The sequence below is a fragment of the Pogoniulus pusillus genome, chromosome 15 (assembly GCF_015220805.1).
Source record: "Pogoniulus pusillus isolate bPogPus1 chromosome 15, bPogPus1.pri, whole genome shotgun sequence".
Taxonomy (NCBI): domain Eukaryota; kingdom Metazoa; phylum Chordata; class Aves; order Piciformes; family Lybiidae; genus Pogoniulus; species Pogoniulus pusillus.
The window spans coordinates 26403592-26422541 of record NC_087278.1 but is presented as its reverse complement, the minus strand read 5'-3'; the positions used below and the strand labels follow the sequence as shown (position 1 = coordinate 26422541).

The 18950-nt window shown below is 38.5% G+C and overlaps 1 protein-coding gene across 22 annotated transcripts in view; it reads left to right on the top strand.

Annotated features, from left to right (window-relative positions):
- Positions 1–18950, top strand: part of C2CD5 (C2 calcium dependent domain containing 5) — a 68220-nt gene that overhangs the window by 28682 nt on the left and 20588 nt on the right. For 9 of the 22 annotated variants that reach the window (XM_064155950.1, XM_064155948.1, XM_064155943.1 and 6 more), the window contains 6 exons: positions 1612–1720; positions 3501–3566; positions 11846–11960; positions 15053–15181; positions 16835–17026; positions 18357–18543. In XM_064155950.1, the coding sequence (XP_064012020.1) occupies positions 1612–1720; positions 3501–3566; positions 11846–11960; positions 15053–15181; positions 16835–17026; positions 18357–18543 (798 nt within the window). The remainder of the gene's footprint in view (positions 1–1611; positions 1721–3500; positions 3567–11845; positions 11961–15052; positions 15182–16834; positions 17027–18356; positions 18544–18950) is intronic. The other 13 variants (XM_064155959.1, XM_064155957.1, XM_064155954.1 and 10 more) reach the window with 3 other exon arrangements.

The window sequence follows — 18950 nt, the reverse complement described above, 5'->3', positions numbered from 1 at the left end:
GCAGTCTAGTAGAACTTTCTGGGAGAATCTTTTCTGCAGCCCTCTGTAAGGACACATCAGTGCTCCTAAAAAAACAGATTAGTCAAGCAGGCTTGCAGAATCCTAAGGTGAAATTTTGTAGTGTAATTACATCATAGGACAATACTGCGGGTTTTGATGTTTGGGGGCGGTTGTGGGGTTTGGGTTTGTGTTTTTCTGGTTACTGGTACAGTGGTTGCTGATTTCAGAGTTTGCCTGTTCACTTTGGAAGTGAAAATCCAAACCATTTTAGGGTCTTTTAAAATTTTCAAGAGTTCTAACAACAAGCTTGATAAAAATTTGGAAGTACTGATTTTTAAATCTACATTGGGCTTTAGTTGAAGAGGATTTTTCATGCCATGTATTGCTGGAAGAACAGTAATCATTTAATCTGCAGCATGTACACTTGTCTAGATAGAAGCTCAGTTGAACTGTACTGTTGCAAGTGCTTCAAGTATGTGAGAAAGGATTCTCTACTGTACTTTCTCTCATATAAAATTATGGTGTTTAATTTTTCCATTTAACCATAACTGCATGGTTTTGTATTTTATTTTATTTTTCTTTGCCTCTGTGCATTCAGAATTGTCAAATATCAACCTATTGCCTTTCCCCCATGAGTGTGCTGTTACCTGGATATTAGACATTCCAGAGAATGTCTCTAGAAAAGAAAATCTTCTGGGTTTAGGATCACTTCTTTTACTTCATCATATGTGTCATGCTAAATTTGCAGTTACCACTTCCTAGTATGAGTTATATTTTGATGTGTTTGCTGAAACCTGATAATTGTTCATTTTAATTATTAATTGGTAAGAACTAATTTATGCAAATTGATGGGAAGGTAACTTCCTTAGTTTAAGAATTTGCAATTACATTTTAAGGACTTACTCTTCATTCTAGAAGATGAGTATTTATTTGTTACGTTTAGAGCTGGTGACACTATCAGAGCAGTCAGTTAATTTTCTTTGTGTATGTTTTCTGTTAATAAGGCATTTATCATGCTCCCTCCCTGGAGGTGTTCAAGGCCAGTTTGGATGAGGCCTTGAGCCACCTGATTTAAGGGAAGATATCCCAGCCAATGCCAGGGGCATTGAAAAGAGATGATCTTTAAGATCACTTCCAACCTAAACCATTCTATGAATCTATAAATCCTTCTTGCAAGACTACAGTTTGGTTTACCCTGTGCTTCAGACTTCAAACTGCAGTCAGCTGTAACAATAAAATGTGAAAAATGAAGGAAAATTTTCCTTTATTTTGTGCCAATTAATGAAAGCAGAGTTAACATTATTCAGCTGCCATCCTAAAAGTGGGCCAGTAGAGGCTTTGAGATGCAACTCTATGGGGGAAAAGTATCTGCTGAGATGCAACCCTATGGGGGAAAAGTATTACTACATTGTATAATACTTCTGCTTTTCTTACACTCTGGGTATATAAAGATGAATGGTTCCATAGTGCTTAGTAGGCTTGAAGGACATGTTTGGCTAAGTGTAACTGCTTTGCTTGTATTTCAGGGAAGTTGTCAATTCACTGCATGTTTTTTGGGACTCAGTAGTGGTTGGTAAGCAGTCATTTGATGTTTGTTTTTAATCATAACAGGAATTTCCATTTTTTACCCTGACGACCTTTCCACCAGGCTTTCTTATCCACGTTGGTGGTGTTGTCAGCGCGCGGTCTGTGAAGCTCCTGGATCGTATTCACAATCCTGGTATGTAGACAACCTCCTTGCTCACATCCAGAAATAATGATTGTGTACTTTTAATCTTTAGAACTTTATAACCCAGATCCTTGAGTAGATAGGAATAAACTCTAACAGCATCTATTAAAAGCCCTGGTTTTAAGCTTGAACAATAATATTCAGAGAGTAGGTTAATAGTGGGAAACTTTTCAGCAAGTTGATGAGACAGCAAAGCACTTGGAATCCAAGTACCTTTGAAGTAAAAACTGTCATGGAATTGTAAAGGATTTAATTATTCTTTTTAATATTAAACTTTCATACAAGATTTTGATTTAAAAAAACCAAGATGCGATACTTGATCTTAACTATGGATGTTTTCTTATTTTCAGCTCTTGAAATCCTTAAGGCTAATGACTACAATGTAGCTCTATATGTGTTTTGAACCTCTCTTGATAACTTTAAAGCTTTCTTTCTTTTCTTAAAAATGTATACTGAATATTACTTGAAGATTTTGACTGAATTTTTACTTGGGAACCCCACTACTGGAACATGTTTATTTTGCACATCCTACTTCTGATGTCAGAATTAAGTGACTTTTGACACTGGAGACTCTGTCATTATATTCATTGAGACAAGCTGAGGAGTACTCTAAAAAAAGATGGAATTAATGCTTTTAATGCAGACAGGAGACTAACAAATAGCACTCATAGTAGTTTTGCATACACTAGTCAGGAGTAATAAAGTAATCTTTATGCAAATACGTCTTTAAAAACAGTTAAAAACAATTGCCTGTAATTAAAAAAAATATATATAACTAATTGGCTTTTCTTTCTTCTTGCTGTGGCCAAAAGCAATTAATTCTGCAAGCAGGTACCTTGTTGCTGATCTGAAGATTCAGTAAACTGACCACATGAAATGAAATTCCAAACTCAATTTGAATTAAAACCATATCTAGGGTTGGCATGACCTTGTACTTGGCCTTAGTGAACCTCATGAGATTCTCCTCAGCCTATCTCTTCAGCCTGTCTAGGTCCCTCTGGAAGGCAGCCTGTCTTTCAGTGTACCACACCACTCAGCAACAAAGTTGTCTTAGACTGCTCTATCTTCATGAGATTTCCAGATCACCTATGTGCAAAATTTCCTGTATGCTAAGCTTATTTAAGACAAAATTAAAAAAAGGTTTTGCTGAGAAGTTTTAAAATCTGATTTCTTGCATTATACATCCCTTGATTTTTGCCAACTCACCGAAAGCAGGATAAGAAATGAGACAGATATGCATATTTGCACGGCTAAGTGTCTCTTTGCAGTGTTCCTGTGGGACTTGCAGATTACTCCTGACAAGTGAATGTAGGATGCATGGTGCTTTGAACTCAGTATATTGCAAATAAATGCCGTAAGAAAGGAAGGATGAAGACACGTGGCTATGGGAGGGAAGGTGAAGAAGTAGAACAAAATATTCCGCTACAGCAATGATCATACTAAGCATTTCAGTCAAATAAGTATGTAAAAATATTAGCAGAAATGAACTGGCAGATGACTAAACAGGAAAATGCAGAAGAGGTGAGAAGGTGGATTGAAAGCTTACCAATAAGACAGTATTGGCTATGTACTGTGCACTGTGATCACGCCTAGTGCTAGACTGCTATAGCATGCTCCTTTTTTTCCCTATTTCAGCCACTTATTAACTCTGTCTGTGTCTTTCCAGTTCCTGTGGAGTGGTGTTGTCAATTATGTTCTTGTTGGTAGTTTTTTTTTTTCTTCACTATTCTGCTCCTATAACTGATCTACTAATTTGCTGTTTTGAACTCAGCCTTTGTCGGAATTATGGGTAACACAAGATCATACAAACTGCTAGACTGGAATAGTTTCAATTCAGGTATTTTACTAGTCATTCAGTACTACATATGCTGACAGAAATTATGGCAGCTCAGTGAAGTTCTTAGAAATGCTGTAGGATATTGAGCTTAATGCTTCAAATTGCAATCTGTTTAATCATCAAATGCCTAAATGTCTCGTTTTCATGTTGTTAAAGGCTCTCTTTGAAATTGCAAAAGATTGTTTCAGTATAAAAACAGCATTGCCAAGAATAATATCAATCTGGAAAGCTAAACATTCAGATGATTATTTTGTAAGTAGCTTTCAGCTCAGTGTCCATGAAGCAGGTAACTTACTGAAAGAGAATGGATTGTTTCTACAGTTGGGATCATGCCAGGTGTGAATTATTAGCTTTAAAAGGAATTTTTGTTTGATATAGGGGTGAGGCCTGTTGGTTAGTGTTGTTTTGCATGAGCTTGCACTTTATTCAAGGATGGCTGTACTTAATTTCAGGGAATTGTTGATTGTGTTCTTCTGAACAGTATAAAAATTGTGCAAGAGAATGGAAAATAAATTGGGAGAACTGTGTTAAAAGGAAAGAGCTGCATGTATGCCGGGATTTGTTGTGAAATGCAGTCAGCTTGCAGGACTTACAGCATACTTACTTGAACTTACTAATCACTTGAACACTTAATTAGAAAAAAGCCACCAATATTCTATTTTTTATTCAGTTTTAGAAATCAGAGTGTTTAACTTCTTTATACAGCTACAAAGAATGAGTTGATGACGCAGTCTGCATAGAAAGTGCATAGAATACTGACCTGTTGGAGGAAGAAAAAGGTGCCACGTCCATCCCACCCCTTCCTAAACTAAGGAGAAGTCAGGAATTTATTTCTTGCCAGAATATCCAAAACAGTGCCTTAATTTTTTTAGGGATAACAACAAAAAGATAGATAACATAGAATGATTTAAGTTGGAGGGCAACCTCCAAAGGTCATCAAGCCCAACCCCAGTCAGCAAGGATATCTAGGTCATGGTGCCCAGAGCCTTGACAAACCTGACCATAAATACTTCCAGGGATGAGGCCTTGACTGCCTCTGTGGGGAGCCTATTACAGTGTTCCACCACCCTCATGGTAAAGAACTTAGATATCTATACATGTATATGTCTTCTTTTATGTGTATCCCAATGTGGAGACACAAACGAAGTGCTTGTATTTTATACTCCTAGTTGGTTGATACCCAACGATTTTGGAATAGGGCAATTTTAAAGTTACTACCTCACTGAGAATTGCCACATTGAAGTTAGCAAGATTGAAATCACAACCATGAGTAGGCATAGCATAGAAGGATACTTCTTTTTTTCTTTTTTGCCAGTGGCAGGGAGCCTTGTTTAAGTGTGCAGAATCGTCTGATGGTGCTGGAAAATAGGTTTTGAAGATGCTTGAAAATCAAATGTGAAAGCAAAGACTGACTGGATTGGATGCTACTTTGATGCTTGATTTTTGAAGCTACTTGCATATAGTTCAAAGGCAAAATGGTTAAAATGTAAAATTTCAACAAGGTGACAACCAAGAGGAATCTGCAAAACAGAGATGTGAGCACAGATCTGTAGAAAAGAGGGTATGTAATAGCCTAGAAGAAATACCCTGGTGATGTCTGAAAAAGCCTGTTGCAGATGTACTATAAATATGAAAAGATGGAAGGAATCATGGTTCCAGAAGACTGGATCTTTGTTAAGGTTCCTTCCTGAGGTTAATGCAGGGAAGAATGGTTCATTAGGAAGTCTCAGCAACTGGATAATTGCTTTTGCTATTTAGCTGTTTCACAGCACTAACAGAGAGTGTCAGCACATAACTGCATTTTTTAACCCCTCATTCAGGGAACTGCTTCAGTAGTGATTCTTTAGCTGCAGTAGTCAGAAACATGGAAGGAGAAAAGACTGCCAGTAAAATTCTTAGGGATCTTCTGAGCTCCTGTGTGATATCCAGACCTGTTGTTTGAGTGTGAAGTTCTCCAGAATTCTAGTTTTGCATATGGGAAAATGCAAGAAAGCTTGAATTATGTTTTGATCCTGTAACTGAATATTTTTCTTTCACAGAAATACATAGAGTGAATGTGCAAATGACCTTTCCTACTGCTTTGTCTGAGGTGTAAACATGGTGCTACTGATAAGAACATAGTAGAAAATGTCAGAATATTGGGGGTTTTGCCTTTTGGTTTTTTAGTGGTTTGTGTGGCTGTCATTCAGGACTAGAGGAAAAACAGTGTTTTAACTGTAACCTGTCACCTTTTCTTAGAGAATCTCCAGGTTGGCTTCTTGTACACCAGTGTGTGGTGTTCTGGTAATGGGAGGTTTAAGGCTGTTGGTCAGAGGATTTTCTGAGCACTGAGTGGTGTGATGTTTTTTTCAGTGACAGTTTACTGGATGGTCTACTGCAGCCTTTTCAGAGAAGTGAATATTTTTAGTGGGTTTTATGGGTGATGTGGATGGTGTTTGAAGGAGATGCATCCTTCAATTAAATTTCTTTGGGACTGCATTATCTATCTTTTGGTGAGCTTTGAGTACATATTTCTGTAACCGAACAAAGAGTGATCACTGTCACAGAATCACAGAAAGTTAGAGGTTGGGAGAGACCTAAAAAGATCATCCAGTCCAAACCCCTTGCCAGAGCAGGATCACCTAGACTAGGTCACACAGAAACATATCTAGCTGGGTTTGGAATGTCTCCAGAGAAGGAGACTCCACAACCTCTCCGGGCAGCCTGCTCCAGGACTCTGGCACCCTCACAGTGAAAAACTTTCTCCTTGTGTTCACGCGGAACCTCCTCTGCTCCAGCTTGCACCCCTTGTCCTGTCGTTGCACATCCCTGAGCAGAGCCTGGCTCTGTCCTCCTAACACTGCCCTGCACATCTTGATAAACATGACTGAGGTCACCCCTCAGGCTTCTCCCCTCAGCCTTTCCTCAGCAGAGGGATGTTCCACTGCCTTCAGCATTGCCCTCTTTCAGTCAGTTCCCTGAGGTCCTTCTTGAAGTGAGGGGCTGAGAACTGGACACAATATTTTACAAAGCAAGTTTGGGCTTGAGGAGTGAGAGAGTTGCTCCCTGTCCTTACCTGTCAGAAAAGCACTGATGCAGTATTCTCTAGGCTGGGTGTTCTGTCTGTAGTTTAAACTCTGTAGGAGTAATTGTACCTGTTCTCTTTGCTGGTGTGGTTGTACTGTTTTTAGCTGTCGTGCAGTGTATCTTAGCTTTCATTTGGTAAATCAAATGATCTACTTCCTTCAGTTTCTATGTCATAAGTAAAATTTTTATTTTCACATCTTTTAATCTTAAATGTAGGGAGTAATATTAAGAAAAAGATGGAGTAGCTTTTAAAGCTTTAGATTAGTCTGCTGTGGGTTTAGTTATTTGCTACCTAAGATTGGCTGTTTGTAAGTTTGCTTAAGTGTTAAACATTTTAGGAAGGTGATGGGAAATTGGAGTATTTATGGCATGACAGCAGAGGATTTGATTAAACTTTGAGGTCCAGAGAATGGTACCTCTAACCTAACAAAGGTGTCTCTTAAAACCATAAAAACCTAACCTGAAAAAAATACCCCACTTCTTTCTCCGGAAGGTGGTCAATAGGTTTTAATTGTAAAGATCCAAGAATAAAGGGATAAAGAAGTTGTGGATAGTGACTCTGCCTAGTGAAAGCCTCGGATATTGAATTTGAAAGAACATTGTTGGCTTCTTCGTTGCCATTTTTGAGATAACAGAACAATGAATCATTTGTATATCATAAAGACTTCCATGGTATGAGTGTCCTCATTCCAGAGCATTTACCTTAAATATTTACCAAATGATACAGTAACTAAATACATTAAAATAAACCATGTAGTACCCACTTCAGAATAATTGTCTCGAGGTCTCAGGATTCAGCTTTCATACGGTAGCTCCTGAGTATGGTCTGTGTGATCAAGAGGCTGTTCTTAGTTTTCATTCAGATTTGGAGAGGATGTTGTCCTATCAGCAGAAAAATGAGCATCTTATTTTGAAGGAAAGAGACACGTGAATTGGAGGTGGATAGAACTATCGCAAGGAACGTTTAGGGTACAATTAAGTACAGGGCCATTTGTGTCTTATAAAGCTCTTCAGGAAAATAAGTCTGGAGAGGGTTTGAGTTGGCACAGCTTTTATAGAATGCTGTGCTGTTAGCAATACTGTTTCTCAAGTCTTCCGCTCTGGAAACAAGCGTGCTTGGCTTCCACTTTGGGGTAGATACGCTAATATTGAAAGAGAGATTTAAATAGGTTTAATATCCAGTCTTTGTTCTGCAGTAAAGGGTGCTTGACACCAGAGTAAATTTTGCCAACTTTTTTTGCTTAAAGTTGTAGAAAAACTTCGCTATAAACTCCTTAGATTTGCTAGAAAAGCTTGTGATTGAGTGCTCTGTATGCTTGCCTTTTTGCTTCCACCTAGAATCCAGGGCCATTACTTTCTGTAACCATTTCAGTGAGCTGCCATAGTTTTCAGTCTGTACTGTCACCTGATCCAAGCATGCGCCAAAATACCCACCGTTTCTGGCTACTGTCTGCTGAATCTGCTTTGCAAACCCTCAGTTCTTAAGCTTTTGCCTTAGCCAAAAACAACGACAGACGCTCTTAAAAGAGTGTGCTGGACACATGCCATCCTGCTTCCCTAGCTCCTCTAATTGTTTCTGTAAACCCTTTAGCTTTACTTAACTTGTAAATGCTACAATGGCATCCCCATGTGAAATTGTGTGGCTCATGTGTCAAAAAAAGGCTGCTTGTGGAAAAAATGTTAGAAGAATATGAATGCTACACATTGCACTGCATTCAGTGTTTTGTATCGAGTTACTCTTGCGATGTCATGGTGTTTGATTTCAATTGTAGACAATCATTTTGTGTTTTAATATGCAAAGGTAAGTCCTTGTAAACTGTAAATGTACACTATTAATATAGAAGCATACTAATTTCCTGTCAAATGCCTTCAGCAGGAAACCCAATCTTCCTTACAAACTTGTTTATGCATGATTCCTATAGAAACCCTTGAACTTGGGAAGTAAGAATTTGTGGGATTTTTTTCTTTTTCAATATTGGGCCTGATCCTGTTAACACTGCAGACAGTGGCTGAAAATTATTCTTACCTCTACTAAGAATGAATGTGATCCGTTCTGCTACTGTAGTTAATAGTTGTGTTAATTCTGATGTTGAACAGATTCTCAGACTAAACTGTTAAATGTTGCTTTATCAAGACATAATGTTGAGCAACCTCCCACCAGTATGTACCTTCCATTATGGTAAGGTGTTTAAGATAAGTTAGGTAAGAAAATTTTCTTAATTCTCTTAGGAACTTGTTTCTAAACTTTAACTTTTTTTTTCCTTGTGTGTGTGTGGAGGAAGGTTAAATGTTTGCCGAGAGTTTGGGACCCGTCACTCTTTCTATCTTTTCTCCTTCAGCCTGTCTGTCCCATGCAACATTTCATTCTGTTTCGGTTTTTACTGTGGCCACTTAGCTTTTCAGAGACATATCATTACTTGTAATCTTATTCCACATCACTTTCCACGTTCATCCCACTGCTTCACCTGTTGCTCACTTTAAACTCCTTCATCAGGACTTCACATTTTCTTGCCCTTTTTGTCATAGAAAGGTCGTTGGTGACAAGTAGGAGCATTTTTTTGCCAAATGATACCTAAATATGTTAAAAAGGACAATTTAGTAAAATTGGCTTTTTGGGTTTATGTCTAGAAAAAAGTTACTTCTCCTTTGCAAGTATTTTTTCTCTGAAAGGTTAACGTTTGTATGGCTGTTCAGTCAGTGTTTGTAGCCAGCTGATTGTGATCAGATCCAGTTGAGCAAGAGTTATTATGCATAGTCCTACTATTTGCACTTTCCTGTTACTGGGAGAAACACACATTGATAGGCAGCCTTCTTGTCTGTGGTTGGATAAGGAAGGAGGAATTGCTCTGAAATTCCATGCTATTTCACCATATAGAGTTAGTGATCACATTAATAACATTGTGGTCTCACATCTCCCATACAGCTCTCCTTTTTGTCAGAAGCTGTAGCCTTTCCCTACAAATGGCTGTCATTAACTGGTGACAGCAGTTGCAGCCTCTGTTCAGACAGCTATGCTTTGTGTCCCATAAATGGTTCATAGCTGAGCTTGGGAGCTTCAGCCCTATGATGTGATGAGTTGTACCTGTACCATTCTCAGCTTTTGAAAGCTGCAAAGTCTGAGGCCTTGCTGAGGTCCTCCACCCACCTGAACCAGGATTACTGTGTATCACCTCGATTATCCTGGTCGGTGAAAGTGTTTAAACAGTGTTTTCATGTTGAGAGATGGCAAAGTGCAGTGCTTAGGGAGTCTGCTAGTAGTGCACTGAAGCTGCTGACAGTGGAAGGTGATTGATACGGAGTTGCAGATTGCATTGGGTTGGAAGGGATCCTCAAAAATCGTCTCGTTCAACCCTCCTGCACTCAGCAGGGACACCTCCAGCTAGATCAGGCTGCCCAGGGCCACACTGACTCTGATCTTCAGTGTCTATAGGGCCAAGGCCTCAACCACATCTCTGGGCAGCCTGTTCCACTATTGCACCACTCTCATCGTGAAGAACTTCTTCCTTATGTCCAGTGTAATTCTGCCCTGCTCCAGTTCCAGACCACTGACCCTCATCCTATTGCTATAAGCCCTGGAGTTTATGAATATCCTTAGTCTCTTTTGTGTCTTAATGTATATTTTTTTTGTCTTGATTATGGAGAGCCTTTTTAAGAACTATTTTCTATTCAGCATTCATTTCTTAAAGCAAAGGTTGAATAAACTTCAGCCTGGACATCCAAGACTGCTGTTACTCAGTACAGTGCTATGAGTTACACATTCAGAGTTAGGTACAGTTGAATATACATGTCTCTGTTCTTGTTTCATTTAATTAGAAAATTCTCATTAGTTAATTTGGGAGGCTGGAAGCCTAGTTCTGAATGAAAAGTGAAGGTAAATTCATGACTGAATACATCTTGTTGTACAATACTTTTGTTTCAGTAAATTTCAAAGTATGTGTATACCTGCATCTCTCATCTTCGTTTGTCATGTTGTCAGAGAACCTAGTGTATGATATGGGGTTATCATACACTACATTTGTAAGTACTCCTGGTAGTACAAAACTGGTTCCCCATGAATCTTACATTTTGGTGCTGCTACTTGAAATCCTGATTGCCAAGGAAATCTCAATGGTGAGAAGTTTGTGTCTGTGCAAAGTTCAGTTACTTTAGGAAAATTTGGCCAGAATCTGTCTACTCAGAACTCTTTGTAGCATCTTTGTTGTTTTTCCCCTTATTTTTTGTGTACCAACAATTACCATGGTTTTCAACTGAGTTCATTGGTACAGGTAAGCTGTTTTGAAAGGAAAAAAAACCACTTGATAAACTCTTAATTGCAGATGGAAACAATGCTCCTTGATTTCCTATGTAAAGAGCTCATGAGGTGAGCTTCAGTTCTGGGGAGCTAATTGCTGAATAATTAAAATAAACAGATAACATAAACTTTTTTCTCCTAGCAGTCTTTTTTTTTTTTTTTGCATTTTTAATACAGTATTCAAGAAAAGCAAGTGGGATACCTATTAACATATTCCCTCAAAGACAATAAAGGTAATTAGAATCCATTGGGGGAAGGAGGGGGAAGGCATGGTTGCCAGGACACTGATTCAAAAAATACATAGTCAGCATACATCTTCTACTTCCTAATGTAGAAGTAGTTTCAAATACCTGTGGCTTCTCAAAGTGCTGAAATAAGGACCACAGAGCTCTGTGTTTTGTTTAATAATCCAGTCAAACAAATACTTCAAAAATGTGGTTAGTAGAACTGCTTGCAGTAGAAAAAGCAGTTGAGGTTATTACAAAGATGGCAAGTGTACACCATAGTAAAATTCTACTTTATTACTACAGATTCATTACTGCTACTGCTGTTTTCAGTATGATAGACTTAGCTGTGATGCTTTGTTGCAAGTTACATGCTGTTCTGTTGCTGGAAGCTGACAGTGTGGCCCTAAGTGGGTAGAGATTGGAACAGTATCTCCAGTATTTTGGCGTTGTCTGTCATACGGACAGGAAGAAGAATGCAGAGCTAATTGGTTAGAACCCATTCACACAGCTGAGAAACAAGAGAAAAGACTGGTTTGAAAGCCTTGTTAGTGTTTGCTTGAAGTGTGGTAGCTGGGAAATACAAAGTATCTAGAGGCAGCAAAACCCTTGAAAAATTCGACTTGTCAGATTAAGTGCATGAAGCTTTGTGTTGATATGGTGCAGAATAGTGAACTGATTTATACTTTGTCTTTCAGATGAACCAGAGACACGAGATGCATGGTGGGCAGAAATCAGACAGGAAATAAAATCCCATGCCAAGGCATTGGGTTGTCATGCTGTAGTGGGCTACAGTGAATCAACTAGCATTTGGTAAATCCTGATGATGACTTGCTTTTCAAAATGCCACAGAAAATGTGTTTTATCTTCAGTGGATTCAAAATGATGAACTATTTCATCACAGTTGTTGGTGTCATCTAGTGCTTTTGAGAGTTTAAATAACTGTCTGTGATTTCAATATTGTGCTGCTTTTTTAAAAAATATGTTTTGATTTCTGTTTTTGTTGGGTTTTGAATTTTTCTAAGCAACATTAAAATTTGTCTGTAAAGACAAAGTAATTCAAATCTACATATTTGCTTTTGTGGTAAGAACGTTAATTCCCAATGATGTTTTCTAAACCTACTCTGTCTAAATAGTTAAGACTGTTCCTAAAAGTCTGTGTATTCAAGATTCGTTATTGGCTACAACTGGCAGACCAGCACTTAAATTGTAAACTTTACTCTTAAGGCACAAGTGCTGTACTAGGGATGTACTAACTGCAAGTTAAAGGACAATGCGCTGTGTAATGGCATCATAGAATGATTTGAGTCAGAAGGGATCTCCAAAGGTCACCCAGTCCAACCCCCTGCAATCAGCAGGGACATCCTCCACTAGATCAGCTTGCTCACAGCCTTGTCCAGCCTGACCTTGAACAGCTCCAGGGAAATCTCTCTGGGCAACCTGTTCTGGTGTTCTAGCACCCTCACGGTAAAGAACTTCCTCCTAATGCTTAACCTAAATGTACTCTTCTCTAATTTCAAACCACTGCCCCTTATCCTATGGCTATAGGCCTTTGTAAACATTCCCTCTGTCGGAGTCCCCTTGTGGGACCCCTTGTAGTACTGGGAGGCTGCTGTTAGGTCTCCGTGGAACAGCCCCAGGCTGAACAATCCCATCTCTCTCAGCCTGTCCATGTAGCAGAGATGCTCCAGCCCCCTAATCGTTTCCGTGGCCCTCCTCTGGACCCTCTCAATAAGGTTCATGTGCTTCTTGTGTTGAGGGCTCCAGAGATTGATGCAGTACTCTAGGTGGGGTATCACCGGAGCAGAGTAAACTGGCAGAATCACCTCTCTCAGCTTACTTGCCATGTGTCTTTTGCTGCAGCCCCAAGATACCATTTGCTTTCTGGTCTGCAAGCTCACACTGTTGGTTTGCATCCATCTTCTAACTCACCAGCATCTCCAAGTCCTTTCCTACAAGGCTGCTCTAAATTTCACCATCCCCCAGCATGGATTGATATCTAGTATTTCCCCAATTTAGGTGGAGGAGCTTACACTTTGACTTTCTGAACCTCATGAGACTCCTCAGCCTACCTCTCCAACCTGTCCAGCTTCCTTTGGCTGGCACCCATCCCATCCTTCAGACTCATAAGCTGCACCACTCAGCTTGATGTCATCAGCAAACTTGCTGAGGCTGCAATCGATAGCTCTAGAAAACTGCAGTATCTTACTGTATTCCCTTTAGCCTAAAAACAGTCAATCTTTTCTATTTCGGTGGCTTAATAACAAACTTTGTTCCTGGGGCCAGGTGTGGCTGACTGGTATCGAACAGAAGAGTACTCTGGCTTGCTAGTTGTTGGATTGTTTTAGTAAAGTAGGAAGAGCAAACTCAGACATCTGAATTGATTGTCTGTCAAGCTCATTTTGCCTAAATAAAGAAAACACACTAAAGATTTGCTTTTCTTGGAGAATTTGGAAAAAGAAATTTCATTTTACTTTGTATTTCTTTCTTCAGCTTATTGATAACAGTGGCACAGTGCTTTCATGAGTGCACACCATCTGTTATGTGAGATAACCAGAAGGGATCAATCTGAAAAGCCACAGCATTAATGGCTTCACATCTATTGCTCCTCCACATTTATAGTTTCACTGTAGGTAGAAAACAGCTGACAAAACATATTGATCTCTCACAGAACTTGTTTTCAAGTTTTGGAAGTCAAGTGCTTGTGCTAGCAGAGTAGGAAAACAGAACTTAGTTTACAGGCAAAGCATGGTTTGTATTCCTTAAGCTGCCTTGTCTGGTTGTGTCCTGTCTTACTTGGCATATTAAAGACCACTTTAATCTTAAAATTGCCATATGCAAGTTCCTGTTGCTGAGGGGTGAATTTGCACCAGAAATGGAAGATTTATTCCTTTGGCCAGCAATCTACTTGTAAAAAGCACAGATATTTCATCTGGGCTTTTTCTGCCTTGACTGTGGCAAAATAAATTAGGGAGTGTATAGATAGGCAGTCAGTTCTTGGGCTGTATAACGCTCCCAGTTTTCTTCAGGTATTTGATCACTGATAAATGTTAGAGTTCTTATGTTTACTTACCACTTCAGCTTTATTCCATGCCTAAAAAGCAAGAGTCTGTCTGTAAGTACTGGTCTGCCAGAGAAAGTATTCTGGAGAGAGAAGCAACAAATAAAAAAGACACAGGTATCATTCTAGAATCTGTGGGAAAGCTTTTCTCCATGAGTTTTCCAGTAGAGTATTTTAAGTATTGAATGCTGGAGTTCTGTTTGTTTCTTGTTTAACAATTTCAGATATATTAAAAGCTCTGTGTCTGCAGTGTGCACTGCACTCCTGAGAGCTTTAACTCCCCTAAAGGATAAATATGGTTAGTTACTTTGCATGCGATCTGTACCGCTATTGTAGTCAGAGTAAAATTTTACTGGTTTGCTACTTTCTATTCTCCAAGAATCACCCTTGTCAGTATTGTTTTGTAACTTCATTTTTAGTGACTATTTCTAAGATGAGGAGGCTCTCAACTTCCATTTTGCTGTGGTAAACAGTTATGCCTTGCTTTTCGTGGTTGTTTTTTGTTTAACGTGTCTTTGCTTTTGCTGGTTGGATTTCTTCGCATTGTGAACCCTAACATTCAAACCCATGCTTAAATCTGGTTAGCCTTTGTGATATTACAGTTTATAACGAGGGGCAAAGCTCTTTAGTCCTTCTGTTCAGTTCTCCTACATCCCTTAGACAGTGGTTTAAATGCCATAATAGGGTTGTTTGTCGCGTTTAACGGATACACGTGCACAAAGGAGCAAAATTAGCACTTCTGTTGACTTCACTGAGACTTGCGTAGCAGTCTTTTAATCTGTTTAAAAGCAAAGTAGCATTGAACAGTAGGAATTCACTTTGTTGTAATTCTTTTCTCTTCTAGTGAAGAGGTCTGTATTTTGTCCGCGTCTGGCACAGCAGCTGTACTGAACCCTAGGTTTCTTCAGGATGGCATCGTGGAAGGCTGTTTGGAACAAAGGTTGTCATGGCAGCCTGGCTTCTTTTCCATAGGGTCAGAGAAGGGAGAGGTTGATTTTTTTCCTCAAAGCCAAGATAGTTCTTCTCTATTAGGGTAGGTTACAGTGTTACAGTGCAGGATGCGGGACCAACCACTTTACTGCTTTTCACTAACAACAACAACAACAGAAGTAATGGAACTCTGCACCAAATTAGATATTCTGTTTTTATTTCTAACAGACTGGATAAGGTAACACATTTGACTACTAACCACAGTTCATAACTCTTTTTATTTTTCTTTGCTGCTCTTCAGGTATCTTTCTCGACTTTATATCCCACTATAAAAGATGGCAGATGTATGATAAATTATGTTAGCCAAAAAACTCTGTGGCTCTAATATGTGTTTGTATGATCTCTATATACTAATTAAGAGCTATTTGGGAGATAAAATAGCTTGATTGTAAACCAAAGATGTGTTTTAGCTGAAATCTGTGAACAAAATCATGAAACCAAAGGAAAAATAAGACTTTTCCCTTGGTTTCTACTCTTGCAAGTAAAACCTGAAGGATGATTATTGACAAACTGTTATTTTGGGGAAATAAAAAAGTAGATTAATCCATACTGGTAATTTATTATGTGTTTACCAGGATAGTCCTCAAATATTTCAGGACATTATATTAGTCTTAAAGGTATTTGTTACACCTTAGCACTTGAATTGCTTTTTCTATAATAGTGCTGCCAACACAACATTATTTATTGCTCTGCTACTTTGGTAGCAGGAAACTATTATTATCTTGGTTAGATAGACTTTTGAAAACTGTAGCCAGAACAAAAGTATTTGCTTCCATATTCACTGTGTAATGGAGAGAATGAAATATCATGTTGATAATATGAAGAAAACAGTCTTTTTCCAAACCAAAATACCTATTTTGGTGCTGCTTAAGAGACTTTGCAGAGATTAGAAATGCCACAGGAAGGTAAAACAACTGAATGGACAAAGTCCATTTCTTCAACAATTTATTTGCCAAAGGCTGTGATAACTGACATTTCAAGTCTGTTCAGATTCATTTAAGAATTCAGTGAAAGAAATTGTTTCTATGAAACAGAATAAATTTGCAGCAATGCAGTTATCCTATGCTTGTTCCTCATTTAATAGTGATCATTCCTGGATATTTAAGTGGGACTAAGTACTCCAAGTGAATAACAAAGTTTACCTGATACCTTATCTTAGGAAATAATCTTGCTGTTCTTCTTACAATGTCAACATATATTGTGCTGCTTCTTAGTAGGATGGTTGGTTTGTGTAGGATTTTAGACACAGACCACATAGAAGAGACTCTTCATTGTGTTTGGTGCAGTAAATTCTCAGTACAACTGTTACACCGTGGACTACATGTAGAAATTATAGTGCCTAAAGTCAGCTCGGTCATGGTTTAGGTTTATATAAGTTCTTGATCATAGCATGTACTTTTTCTTGATCCCTGCACAACAAGTTTGAATGCAAATTTTGTTTATAGCATTTTAGCTGGTAGTGTGCAGTCTATTCTTAAACTCATACAATGCGATGCTCGTCACATTGGTATAATGGAGCAAAGTATAGCTGCAGTGTGTGACTTAAACAGGCATCTCTAGGTCTTTATATACACATGCATGTGTTAATCATTGGTGAGATGATGTTTTAAGTATGTTTTCTGTAATGTAATTTTAGAATTGAAGAGGCTTCACCACCAGGATGTGGATTTTGCCATATACCATATGATGAATTGAATATGCCATTCCCTGCACACCTCACTTACTGTTACAACTGCAGGAAGCAAAAAGTCCCTGATGTTCTTTTCACCACAATTGATCTTCCTGTAGAGGCAATAGTTATTGGAAAAGGATGTCTTATTCAAGCCAGGTATCTCTCAAAATGATTTCTTAGTAAATTGTTTGAGATTTTGGAAAGAACTGTCACTGAAATCCAGTATGTCATCAAACTTTGAATTTCTGTGTTGGCTTGCTAGGAGTTAATGACAGTGTGTTAGGGTACGAGGGGAGGAGGACAGCCTTCTCCTCCTTGTGCTGTTACATGTCACATCTGTTAATGGATGTCTGGTAACAGCCATTTGGTAAGTGTTACCCTTTTTTTAATAACTATGGGAATTGTATTTGCCTGCATGTAAGAGTTTTCATGCTTTAACTTGCTGTTTGGAACTGCTAATGTGGTTAGATACAGCTTTTGCACTGAAAACTGTTGAAGTCAGTTGTGTTAATTCTTTGCTTACGAACATAATCTCTCTAGAAATGTTGGTTATGTCCAGTTTATGCTGTGGTCTTTGAATTTTCAACACGAGTGATTTGGGCTGGGAAAGAGGGAAGAGTTAGCTATGTGCAGTCCGAATGGGTCACCAGCCACACAGATAAATAACTGGTCAAACAGTGATAACTGGAACAGGTTACCCAAGGAGGCCATGAATGCCCCCTCCCTGGAGGTCTTCAAGGCCAGGCTGGATAATGCCTTGAGCAACCTGGTCCAGTGAAAGGTGTTCCTGCCTGTGGTGTGGGGGTTTGAAACTAGATGATCTTTAGGGTCCCTTCCAACTAAACCATTCTATGAATCTTAAGTATTTGCTTTGATCAGAGTGAGCAGAGTACATTTTTAGCAGTTGCTGATGTATTATAAGAGTTAATATATTGTTACTGTATAATATAATATACTGTTACTAACTGTACTGTTAGCCAAACACCTAGTTGCTGGTTAACTGGAAAGTGAGGAGATTTCTTTACATTGCCTAGTTATTTGGTACTGTCAGAGTATTGTGGGAGAAGTCCTGTGAGATGCATGTTGTTTCTGTCTGGTATCAGACTGTTAGCGTGTTTTAAGAAAGGGGATGTGATTTCATGTAATACTGTATTCCTTTCTGTGTTCTGCCTTCATAGGAAATAATGTTTGAATGTTGCTCGAGGCTATATATTGCTATGGCTTATAAATTTTTGTTACCCATTTTTATTGTTAATATAGATACACAATTTTCTATTAAAACCGAAAATTAGATCTTACTTGTTGAGATTCAGTGCCTTAGTCTACCTTGATTTTGCTGAGAATTTAATACTTGATGAGATTTAAAAATACATTGGAAAGAAAGTGATTGTATTAGGCTATACAATGTAGGAAAAATTGGAAAATACCCTGTGATGACATTAAAAGTATTGATCTGCTGATGTCATCTGCTGTCTCGAATCATCAGGTTATGCCGTCTAAAGAAGAAAGCTCAAGCCGAAGCCAACGCAACCTCTATCAGTAATCTCCTGCCATTTATGGAATATGAAGTGCACACCCAACTGATGAACAAACTTAAACTCAGAGGAATGAATGCTCTGTTTGGGCTGAGAATTCAGATCTCTGTGGGTGAAAATATGCTAATGGGGTTGGCAGTAAGTAAGGTTTTAATCTTGGTACGCTTGTTTTCACACAGTGTTTTTTGGGGCATGAGGGTGTTACAAGGATTGTGGAATTCAGAGATATTAGAATGGCATTTTTGAGAACAACCAAAAGGATGGCGAGCAATGGGCTGCTTAACTGTCAACAAACAGGACAGGCACCAGAAAAGGATTTTAATCTCTTGAAGAAAGAAGACAAAAATATGTTAGAGGATAACAACTATATTAGAGGAAAAAGTTATTAAAAAGGAGATGGGGGGGGGAAAGGAACTTTAAATGGTTTATGAGCAAAAAGTATTTTTAAAAATATTGTGGTCTTTAAGTGTTCTATCAAAGGGATCCTTGATCCTCAAGTTGCATTATTATGATTCCATGACAAATAAGGTCAGTTAAGTCTCTGA